At 32.0% G+C, this 12,208-nt stretch overlaps 3 protein-coding genes across 6 annotated transcripts; 1 reads left to right on the top strand and 2 right to left on the bottom strand.

The window, feature by feature from the left end:
• Nucleotides 1–54: 54 nt before the first annotated feature.
• Su(dx) (Suppressor of deltex) lies at nt 55–6,385 on the bottom strand. 2 transcript variants are annotated; one of them, XM_076425057.1, is made up of 12 exons: nt 6,197–6,385; nt 5,599–5,715; nt 4,981–5,418; nt 3,816–4,872; nt 3,457–3,688; nt 3,048–3,358; nt 2,379–2,621; nt 2,149–2,308; nt 1,795–2,069; nt 1,429–1,654; nt 1,252–1,348; nt 55–1,166 (listed from the first exon to the last, which is right to left on the bottom strand). In XM_076425057.1, the coding sequence occupies exons 2-12, from the start codon at nt 5,654–5,656 to the stop codon at nt 994–996; spliced, it is 3,270 nt and encodes a 1,089-aa protein (XP_076281172.1). In that variant the 5' UTR covers nt 5,657–5,715; nt 6,197–6,385; the 3' UTR covers nt 55–993. The 2 variants fall into 2 exon arrangements, with proteins under 2 accessions (XP_076281172.1, XP_076281171.1); XM_076425056.1 differs by having other exon boundaries at nt 5,599–5,703.
• A 666-nt stretch (nt 6,386–7,051) lies between these two features.
• Mrpl37 (mitochondrial ribosomal protein L37) lies at nt 7,052–10,160 on the top strand. 2 transcript variants are annotated; one of them, XM_076425074.1, is made up of 7 exons: nt 7,052–7,248; nt 7,411–7,596; nt 8,715–8,918; nt 9,034–9,153; nt 9,237–9,343; nt 9,447–9,626; nt 9,698–10,160. In XM_076425074.1, the coding sequence occupies exons 2-7, from the start codon at nt 7,421–7,423 to the stop codon at nt 10,117–10,119; spliced, it is 1,209 nt and encodes a 402-aa protein (XP_076281189.1). In that variant the 5' UTR covers nt 7,052–7,248; nt 7,411–7,420; the 3' UTR covers nt 10,120–10,160. The 2 variants fall into 2 exon arrangements, with proteins under 2 accessions (XP_076281189.1, XP_076281190.1); XM_076425075.1 differs by having other exon boundaries at nt 7,053–7,213.
• A 32-nt stretch (nt 10,161–10,192) lies between these two features.
• LOC143209454 (cyclin-dependent kinase 20) lies at nt 10,193–12,194 on the bottom strand. Of its 2 annotated transcripts, none has more exons than XM_076425092.1 (6): nt 11,984–12,194; nt 11,580–11,889; nt 11,320–11,508; nt 10,967–11,203; nt 10,542–10,769; nt 10,193–10,467 (listed from the first exon to the last, which is right to left on the bottom strand). In XM_076425092.1, exons 2-6 carry the CDS (start codon nt 11,763–11,765, stop codon nt 10,312–10,314), a joined length of 996 nt encoding a protein of 331 aa, XP_076281207.1. In that variant the 5' UTR covers nt 11,766–11,889; nt 11,984–12,194; the 3' UTR covers nt 10,193–10,311. The 2 variants fall into 2 exon arrangements, with proteins under 2 accessions (XP_076281207.1, XP_076281206.1); XM_076425091.1 differs by having other exon boundaries at nt 11,972–12,193.
• Nucleotides 12,195–12,208: the final 14 nt, after the last annotated feature.

Raw genomic sequence — 12,208 nt, 5'->3', positions numbered from 1 at the left:
TGAACATGTTTGATATCACAGATATTAATTTAGGAATTTTATGTTAAAGTTATTAAAACATTTATTATACTTTATAATATAATTAAATCTGTAATAACAAACATGAATGCAATTTTAATATAACGTTTCAGAACATTAATAATACATGTAAGTGCTTTTGTAAATTTTGTGGAAAATTTACTGACAATTAAGTGAATGTTTATCATACGCGATATGTACAGAAAAGAAAATATTACTATTTAATAACTAAGTACGTAGGACGAAACATGAAACTGTTATTTGTTTATAGTATAATATACATCATTAATAGTTTCATATGTACAATATTTATTATTGAAATTTTCAAGCCTTTTGATATTTAAGCAATATCAATACATCGTAGAAAGCATCAATAAATTCCTTTCATTAAAAACATTACATTTTAGCAACATTAAATTCGAAAATAATAAAAATTAACAAAGATATATATGTCGATAAAATAAGACGTTTACATAAATTTAAAAAAAAGAATTTTCTTTAAAAGTAGAAGTTTATAAAAACCGTTTATAATGTTCACAGATTAAGAGATTAAAATGTCGTAAAAGTGAAAAAATTGAGTTTAATTATATTATAGTTATTTTGGCATCTTTATGTTTATTTTACTCTATCGATAGTTTACTACGTATATATGTATAAATTTACAAATCATTGATATTTTCTACGAATTTTATGTTTCCAATTTTAATTGCGATGCGTTGTTTGAAGAATTGTAAATCGAAACAAAACGGTTCCAATTAAAACTATCAAAAGAATTTTACGTGAAAGTTAATAAAGTTCCCAACATATTCCACTTATCATATTTATGTAGACTCTACGGTGACGTTACCTAGAAATTATGTATTATTGCTGAGAATAAAACGAACCAAAACATTATAATCTTGCATCATTACACTAGATTTGTTTCGATGGTTCTGTAGATAATCCAGTATTACATTTAATAAAGCATATCTGCAATTATTCTTGGCCGAAACCTTCTGTTTCCTCAATCGCATAATTCAACTTTTCTACTAACTGTTCATAGCTCTTATATGGTGGCAAGTCCAATCTATTGAAGCACGTATGCGATCTTGGTAACCATGTATCTTTTCCTACTTTCTCTATGCAAAATCTTTGAGGCCCGTTACTCCCTATGAAATACAAATGAACGTGAGATATTCAGTTCAGCATAAAATTTCAAAACTTTCTATTCAGTTGTTAGCATCGAATACTTACCCATTAATTCCGCAAAACCTCCAACAGGTACTCGGCAAGTACCCGTTACAAATTGTAAAAGGCGAGCTCGTTTTTCACTGTCCGTTCTCGTTACAAACTGAATATTGAACACATAATTAACAAGTAGAATTTATATTTAAATTAACAATGATACAGTATTCAAATGTAAAAACCAACCTGCCAAAACCATAAGATTTGTTTACTATTACGTGTATAATGTCTGTAAATTGTATTGCGTTGCCAATCTTCCACATCTATTTCTTGCATTCCACAGAGCATAAGTTCTAATTCCCGCTCATCGAAATATTTCAACCATTCCAACGGTACAACTGAGTTAAAACCTTCCAAGAAAGCTTTAGTTTGGTCCTCTATACCTCTTGTCATTCTCCACTCTGTCATTAACCTTGTAGCAACAAATAATATTGAAAATATTATATAAATGAATGTACAGGGTGTTCACGCGATTACTAATCAGCGTTTTTGTTGCAAATATTAAATCTAATAATATATAAATCAATAAGTTGCTTATATATATCATAATACCTGATATATTCTTCCTTATTATCTTCAACAACCCTAATTTTATCACCACCTTCTTTCAGTTCATGATGTATGACTTGACCGAGAATTTCGAAATCAACACTATAGTACAATTCTAGACCACATTCGTCAATATTATTTTCTTTTATCCACACAAGAGATTTGTAGAATTCTGGATCGATAGATTCAATATCTTTCATGACTAATTTTTTGTTTAGCATACGTTTATAAAATGGCATAGTGAAACCGCTATAGATAAATCGCCCATGATAAAGTGCCTGTAAGAATATATCTTTTATTAAATGTATGTAAAACTGAATACAGTGGTTCCAACAATAAATATCATTTATAGAATACCATTGCTATAAACCTTCCAATAAATTTAAAGTACTGCAAGTGGTCAGGATTTACATAAGATGCTGGATTAATTTGCAAGCTGTAATTACTTTTATTGGCATATTCGAATAGACAGTACATTGGATTTAACACTTCGTGGCTTAACAAAAAAAACCATTCTCTGCAACAAAGATTTATAACTTAGAATTTTTATTGGAACACTGTTATAGCATTAGTTTAGAAACTCTTACCTGGATACACCTCCGTAATCTAGTCCTTCCTCTCCTTTAAATATTATATATAATCTGCGTCGCAATACAAAAGCTTCTGCGTTCATTATTTGATGATAAGAATCTTCGAACAATGTTTGTCGATTGACGTTAATTTTAATGTGATTTGCCACAGCATTGGTTTGACACAGGTAACGGAATTGTTGTAACTTCCATTTAAATGATCTTTCATATGCTCTTGGCACACGGTAAGTACCTTTCCCACTAAATAATATCATAATAGTATATGCAATGATTAAATAACGAAGAAAAATATTACGTTCGTGGTATGTGAAATATCTGATTATTAACGGTAACGTTAACCAACTTTTTTCTGTCTGTGAATTACATGACTGACATCTCCATTTTGTAGTTTTTTATGCTAACAAAGAATAGTGCGTATTTATATGTTGTTTTTCCATTCTTATACAAAGAGTGAACGACAATCGCATTAATTGATGTTGACGTAAAATGATGATTTAAAAATAAAATTAGATATCTAACAAACAAAGTGATATATAACAATATATTGCAGACTATAATAATATTTCTCGATCTCAAAACGCTTTATAACATTTGCTAATTCTAAAATCAGACATTTCGTATGCAACAACCTAATAGTTACAGCCGCATTAAGAAAACTGGACTAACCCTTTTGGTGCACCGGGTCTTGGATCTTGGAATGTAGTTGTTCTTGTATTATGATCTACAAAATATCGAACACCATCTTCGGTTAATCGTATTTCCCATCCATCTGGTAATGGTGGTTCATCAATTCCAGTTTCTTGGCCTTGAGTTCTAGGATCTTCCCACTGGGTAGTACGATTTTTATGATTCACATAATAAACTCTTCCCTCTGGTTGTTTACGTCTTTCCCATCCTGCAGGTAACGGTCCCAGAGCATCATCATCATCGACCGTAGACATAGAAGGTCCTGCCACAGCTGCTTGATTTCCATGAGCCTACATACGAATAAAAATTAATTTCGCATTTCCAGATCCTATACAGAGTGAGGTAAACTAATTTTTAATAAATTATATAATTGATTGTTATTACTTACTTGGGGATAAAGGAACCGCTGGTTACCTTGTTGAACCACATGTTGCCTTTCACCTTGCCAATGTTGGAAATGTTGCAATCGTTCGGTATTTGGTCTCTGCCATGTTGTACTTCTCGTATTATGATCCACATAATAAATTCTGCCTCTAGGATCTCTACGCACTTCCCATCCTAACGGCAAAGGTTGCGGTCTTTCCCAAGAAGTACTCCGTGTATTATGGTCAACATAATACCTAATTAAAAGTACATTAAACAGAGAAAAAGGCTATTAGATATATTTCCAAAATTTCAAACTTCGAATGAATCATTAAAACCGAATAATAAGTAATTCTTATAGAATTTTTAATACGATGATACAACCTTCTTCCATATATGTCATATCTCATTTCCCAACCAGGAGGTAAAGGTTCCTCAGAATGGTTCGTAGGTTCAACTTCTGCAAGCATTATCGATGACCCAGACTGAGGAACCGACTGACCACGTGCCATGGCAGTTTGCGCTGTCAATGAAGCTACACGTTGCACTACTAAAGGATTCGAAGGAGTAGTCGATGTTGTTGACTGTTTAGGTCGTACAGCTCTGCGTCTTTCTGCTATGGGTAGAATAGGTAATGCAGACTGGTCTGTACGTGACATTCTGCGCCCGTCTGCGATGTGAAATCCTGAAGACTGTTCCGAATGTGATGTACAAGATCCTTCTGGTAACGTAAATACTGTAGACTGATCCGTTTGAGAAATTCCTTGATTATCCGTTGCGGTAGATGTTGTAGGTTGATCTCTAGAAGCCACGCAGCCATCTACTGTAGGAGTAGGGAGCTGATCAGATCTCATATTTCCAAAATTATCCGACGAAGGAGTAGTTAATAATTGTTCTGTTCGAGAGTTGCGTCCACTAGACGCAGGTTGGTCTGTTCTATTATGCGAACGCATATCAACATTAGTTGTTCCGATCGATAATTGATCTGATCTGCATATTCCAACTGTTCCAGATAATGTGGATTGTTCTCCTTGAGAAACATTACGAGCTTCCGAGACAGAGAGTTTTGAGAATTGATCTGCACACATACCAACTCTCCCATCTACTGTTCCAGGCATAGGTGTGTGTTCTATTCGAGATACTTGACGTCCTTCCGACAAGGATATTGCATGACGCCCGGGTAATGAAACAACAGACTTGTCCATAGGCGATATTACGTGTCCATTCGATAAAGAATTTGATGCTACAGGTTCAACTTGTTCACTATTCTTATCAACACTAGGCTGATCGTTTCCAACATTATAATTAGAATTGTGGTAAGCATTTGTTAATCCACGAAAAGCAGACGATGAAACATTTTCTGCTCCTTGTAATCTCATGCGAGCACGGACACCTCCGTTAAGAATACTGCGATTACTAGCAGTATCATTATTTATAACACCTAGAATATAGTTATTTGTATTTGAGCAAAGAACATTTGACGATTGACTGGAAGTTCAATAACATTTTATTCCTAATATTGTCTTTCTAATAAGTAAGGAATCCTTACCATCAGTTGGCGTACATTGTGTCTGACATGGTGACTCATTAATGCTTAACGATGATACATTTGGCATATTAATTCTTAACCCATCGAATACTGTAATTAATTCTCCAACTTTGCACAATTGTGAATCATGTTTATTTTCACTCATTAAGTCAAACGTTACTTCCATATTTTCCAATTTCCCATTGTAGTGGGATAACACTTCAGAAAGATTGATTTTCTTCTCTCCTATTAATGTATCTTTACGAAATGTGCTATGATCCAAGAGGCGGAAATGTAATTGAGAATACGGCGTTACAAGTATCGTAAACTCTTCGTTCCATTTCGGTTGATACGTGGACTTTGAAACTTCTGTTTTTCTAGGACTCTTGTCGTCAACAGAAAATTCTATGTATGGATTTGGTTTCAAGAATGTTGAACTTTTTAATATAGCACCCTCAACTAGAATAAAATAAAATTTTATCAATAACTGGAAAATATCATTGTTTCCCATAAAAATATGAAACATCATCAAAATAAAGTGAATTTTATTAGAAATGTATGATCATTGATAAATATAAAAGCATGATATACGATCCCTTTAATTATATTTTTTTTTTACAAATATATATTACTACTTACTTGTAATACTTAATTGGTGAAAACCAGATGATGCCACTTCTTCTTCACAATGGGACATTGTGAAAATTTAGTAAAATGATTTAGGTGAATTCATAATTCTTTTACCTGAAATGTGCACTGTTTATGAACACAACTATTAATATGCATAAATATATGCAATTACGTCTGTATCACAAATCACACAAAACAAAACGAAAGTAACAACATCAGATAAGATTATAAAATTACTAAGTACAAAGTATTGATAAATATTCTACATTAGCTGAGAAAAAGCACGATCACTTGATTCGCCCACGAAATATGTCAACTCGATTAGACTATTATCTAGACTTGAAAAATGTGAAAAATTGTCTGAAAGATGTTCCCTTATAAAAGTAAACAGAAATATGAAGTTGTTTTAGAAAATCAGCATTATATAATTAATGGTAAATACACATAATATTACGCGAAATAGTATATACAAAAATAGAGTGTTTGATTAAATTAACGATATTAGAACTTTTAAAAATCGTTAGAATGATCAAGTTTTTTCAATAATTGAGTACTGTAATAGACACAAGTGACGAAGGTGTAAGGTGGTGTAAAGTACAATACATACGGGTATAACTGAAATAGATTGTTTCAAGTGTGTCCAACTCCAATGCATTGCCCGTTCTTTGCACTATCAATAATTTACTTGAAAAAATTCTTCAACAACTACGATTTTCGTTCTCGCAAAACTTCTTTATCAGTAGGTCACCATCTTTTCATACGTCAAAGGTAGAAATCTCGTAATATGCAAATCACTAGGCAAACTAGATAGTACACCTCTGAACACAAATATATTCTAGTCATTCTAGTTCATCTCACTTCTGTCTCTCGGGAGACGCTGGGAGACGCTTTGAAAAACGGCATTCCCATCTATGACAGAAGGTTCTATGGCGCAGATCATAGCGCCACGCGCACGTGCGCTTACAATTAGACCTTAGATCATATGTACTTATAGACTCGGCATAGGTATAGGATATGCATAGGACCCAGTGTTCCAAGATAACGGAGTATCTGGTACCCACAAGTCACGTCACAAGATAATTCAAAATGGTATATATATATACATAGATATAGATAGTGATAGAAAAGCGCGATATACATGTATATATATTTAATATTTATGCAATTATTTCATATACATAATTATAATTGACAAAATGAGTTAGCCATATTTAAAATGATAAGAGTAAAGTAAAAATGAACGAGTAATAAAGTAAAATATACATTACAGTTACAGTTTCCATAAATATTTATACAAAATGAGATACGGCGACGACTCCGACTTCTCAACAGACTATAGCACTTTGCCCACATCCATCATCTGATACAGCGCTCGGATTTACTTACTCGCGTGGCGACCGTAGTTCGAAGCTCCTCAGGCGCGAGTTTCACCTCTATGAAAATGTTCTATACTACGGCAGTGTAAACAAACTTTTATTTAGTGGAGGAAACTCTATGTTTATACGTTTATACGCTATTCTAAGATCTATGATGCACGTATTTATAAATTTCTCGCATGGAGCGTATAAATTTCTAATATAAATAAGTTAATATTCTAAGCTTTTTTACATATTTAATTACAACGGTAATAACAATATTTGAAAATTTCATGGTGCGGTAGTACGTTTCCTTTTCTTTTACAATATTGACATTACTTACCTTGGATGTAGTTCATATAATACAAAATTATAATATAATGTAAAATCAGAAATGAATTATTAAAGAAGAAGTTAAAGGTAATCCAATTCTTTCTTAATAGATAAACTGAAAATTCTGTTTCAGATAAGTGACAATGAAGTTTACCCAAGTGCTGTGCAAGCAACATATAGGTAGAGCAATATCATTGCTATGGCAAAGACAGAAACAAAGACGTGTATATATAACTAAAGCAGAAGAGATTGTAACATCCATGGGTTATCAAGTACGAGATCCAACAGAAATAGTAACTCTAGAAGGAAGCTCCAAGAAGTAATGCTATTAATCTTAATTGTTCCGTTTCATTAATATTAATATTATACACACACACACATTTTATAAGTTATTATTTATTCTATTATTTTGCTCACAGTATAAATAATAATGTACACTTATTTCACGAGTAAAATTACAAGACTTACTTGTAATTTTAAAGTGTATCTTTGACTACTGCCAAACGTTGAAGAGGACAGCGAAGCTCGAGAGGCCTCGGTCATCGAGAAGTGTAAACATAACTAATCCAATAACAAAACTTCTTTATTTTTCATTATTTTTTTATGGGACTTTGACCAACATATTCGTGGCATTTTGATAATGAAAATGATACTAAATATGATATAATTCCAATTATATTTACTTGTATAATGATCAATGAAAGTTTTGGATGCACAAAAGGACAGCATATAGGAAAGAAAGAGACTTGGGGAGTCGCAGCGCGCCAGCACTGTTCAAAGGATTTCCCATATACTGTTCTTCCTTGCGTCCGAAACTTTGCATTGAATTAAATGATATTCGGTATCATTTTCATTAGAAAAATGCCACGAATATGTTGATCAAAGTCCCATTAAAAAAATAATGAAAAATAAAGAAGTGTTATTGGATTAATAGTGGTTCACATCGATACACACGATCCATATTATGTTACACTTCTCGACAACCAAGGCTTCTCGAGCTTCTTGACCCTTCACAGGGTATACTCCGTGGTAGTGGAGATAGTTTTGGAACAATTAAAGGGCAGAGATTTGGATCATTTATCGAGAAAACACTGTATTTACCATCGGGTCTTCATTTATCTGGGCTGTTTGTCTCCCGATCAAGCCAGTTAATCGAGGTCCTACTGTATTACCGAGTGCTAATTAGAGAAAGCTATTTTGAGCGCTAGCTACATTAATTACTAAAACATTATTTACCTTCTTATTAATCTAACAAGACATAAAAACATATTACTTTTATGTTGAGGCATTAAATAAACTTGAAAGTAAGACAAATTCATCTAATGTTGAACAAAACGTATTCTTGAAGCATTAATATTTCTTTTGTAGTTTGTATTTTATGATCCTTTATATTGTAAACCTTCTAATTAAAATATAATATTTTTTTAATGTTATTAGATTTGAGATAGCTATCAAACCTAAAATAGACCCAGATTGGAAGGAAAGCAGTTGTCTGACATATAAAGATCACAACGTTTTACAAGAAGGTGTGCCACAAGCCTGCTTATTAACAAAAACATTAAAGATTGATGATGAACTTCCAAAAAAAGTACAAGATTTGGTCAAAGATATACCAAATCACATAGATGATTTGGTGAAAAGGTAAAATAGTATAACAATGAGACTACATTGTTTGCAATAACATTGTTAAATCTATTGCATCAGAATCAGATTATATATCAAGTAAAGTTTTTAATAATTTTGTTTATTGCTTTAGAATTGTTTACACATCCACTATATACGATGCAGAACAAGTGAAATTACCAAAATTAAAAGACCCTGACAGACCAATGTGGGTATTTCCTAGAGTGTATGGCATTTCAAGCACAAGAAAGATGTAGGTATACATTATGTAATTTTATTTATTTTGTACTTTTCTTATATTTACATATTCATTTTAAAAGTAGGATCTTCTTGTAGGCATAACATATCATACAAATTTTTACAACTATGTGAATCTTTATGTGGACTCGGCATCGCACAAAATCGAATAATGGTGAATGATGCAACTTTTTCTACGTGCATAGGTATGTTGTTGGATAAGATCATTACTAAAGCATATGCCAAATTGTATGAAATATTTTACATAATGCAATTCGTTAATTTCCTCATTACGAACGTGGATTTTAGAAAAGGAATCGAAGCTTCTAAATTTGTGCTTAAAAATGGATCTGATAACGTCATTAGCGCCATTAACACCAATAGTTGATGCAAATACAAATATTGAAAATTACCTGCCTGATCTTTCTCCATTACATTGGACTATTGGTTTCACAAAAACAAATATTTACAAGAAAGAAACTACATACCGTAAGTTTTATGTGAACATTGCTTGTTACATATCTTTTAAAAAATTAAATGCATTGTATTATTTTTTGTAGCAATTACCACAAATTCTCCAATGAAGAATATTCACACAATTTTTATAAATCACGATCCAGAGGAAGTAAAAAATATAACAGATTTGCCAGTCACTGAAAATCAAATTCACGCACGTTCATTGGTAGAATCATTTACAGCAGCAGCACTTTGTGCTCAACAGAAGTTCGGGTTAGATGCAAAAGAATTGTCAGAGCCTGTTGTTGTACAGTGTATTCAGTCGGACGGACAGAATTTCCATTTCTCCGTATATCAACTTAATACATTAGATATCGATGGCACAGAAGGGATTAAAAATTTTTGGTGGTCAGCACCAACGTATAAATTATACGAGAAAGCCAAATATGAAGATGGAAAACCCTGTGTCGAAGGATACAATAATGAAGTATTTAAAAGATTTCTTGCATTTTATAAGAATAAATAGGTGACAAATAACTTGTTATTAATAAATCAATGTTACTAAAACAAAATGAGTAAATTCTTCGTCTTGCATGTAACGCTACACTTATGAGAAGTTTACTACATTATTTTCAATATGTTAGATCATTGTAAAACTAATGTTTTGCACTTCATTCACTGATCTTTGAAATTTCTTGCTTTTGTCCTAATAAACACACTATGCAATAGCTAATAAATTTTCAAAAAGCGTTGTGACTTGTGTATTCATAATAATTTCTTTTTGTTTTATTTGATTGCGATGATTATTTGAGGGTTTTATTAAATTTTTCAATGAAGGATAAGGTTTGGTATAAAAATATGCATGATGTAATGCCTGAAGAAAAAATGATTTAATTAAAGCTACTTCCAATCATTAGGTATGTTTCTTACATTAGCTGCGTTACTTACCTCGTTAGCTTTCAAACGGTTCGACGAATTATAGATAAGTATTTTACTGAGAAGGTCAATAGCTTCAGGTTGAGCATCTTCAATAATATCTTCCCATGATAATCCTACATGATATGGAAATGTAATTTTATTATAATCAGGCAATGTAGTTAATTCAGGCCAAGTTTCTGATGTAGGTGATCCCAAATATTTCAACACTATTGCCAATTGCTCAATATCTGTTTCTCCCTATAAGAACAATGTACCTTTATAGTTTCAATAAGATTCGATCTAACAAGGAAACAGCATGGTTCTTAAACTCGCTTTTCGAAATCGAAAGCCCACTAGGCAAAATGCCATTAGAGTTTCTCAGTACTGTCTTATCGAAAAAGCGATTTCTGGAACCATTCAGTCTCCTTGTAAATCCTAAATGCATTGAATCTTACTGGAAATAAAGGTGATTTATTTAGTAGTTCACCAAAAATACAACCAATAGACCACATATCAATAGCAGCTGTGTAATATTTAGCTCCGTATAATAATTCAGGTGCTCGATACCATCTAGTAGCAATTTGATGAGAATACGGTCTACACATATCTGTCCACATTAATCTTCCCAAACCGAAATCAGCTATCTTTAGAATACCTTTTTCATTTATTAATAAATTTGCAGGTTTTAAATCCTAAGGAGTATCGTTTTATGATTGAGAAATTCAATAAGGATATTTCCATAAATTATACTAAACTAATAACAACAATTATTAATGATTTGAATGAAAAGATAATCAGGATTTCATACCCTATGTATTATATTTTTATCGTGTACATAAGCAATACCCTCTAAGATCATCTGTATGTACATTTTTACTTGAACTGTTGTTAATACTATTTCGTTATCCTTTATTATTTCCCATAAACTTATCGGCATGTACTCGAACACCATTATAAAATCTAGTCCAACGGGAAAAGCATCTAGCAGTTTTATAATCTGTATTAAATTAATCTTTCTATATGTAATTGAAACTTTAAATACATTAGAAATTCAAATAATCATCATACATTACGATGGTTTAATTGTTGTAAAATTTTCATCTCGCGCATAATAGACGTGGATATACTATTCTCAATATTTTTTAAAAGCAATTTCTTCAATGCTACATTTTTATCTGCTACTGGATCGTATGCTTTTAAAACTATTCCCTGTGCACCCTCACCAATTTTTTCAATGATTACATATCTGTCCATGTTTAGGATGAAAATATCTTATATCACTGATAATATATATTTTAATTTATTTCACCTTATACGGGATTGCTTTTTTAAATTTTGTCAATTACAGAATAATACAGAGGAGAATCCAATCAAATTCCTGAAAAGATATTCGATATTATATTTAGCAAATAACTAAACAAAGTGTAATAAAAAAATTCAATAACAATTGACATAATTACATAATTATATACATTTCTTTCGAAATTCATTATTGGAACGATGACAATGTTTATAAATAGTACATATACAGAATATATACACAGTATTCAGTATTCTGTGATGTAAACCGTTGCCATGGTTACGCAGTGATGCCAGAAATGCGCAACATTTCACGCGCATGCGCGGCGATTAGGCTCAGTACACTATATATATCAGTGGTCACATATTACTCTGGTCATCAGAGAGGGGGTACCTCA

This window comes from Lasioglossum baleicum, chromosome 6 (genome assembly GCF_051020765.1).
Source record: "Lasioglossum baleicum chromosome 6, iyLasBale1, whole genome shotgun sequence".
Lineage (NCBI taxonomy): Eukaryota > Metazoa > Arthropoda > Insecta > Hymenoptera > Halictidae > Lasioglossum > Lasioglossum baleicum.
Note: the sequence above shows the minus strand (reverse complement) of the source record. Positions and strands in the feature narration are given on the sequence as shown.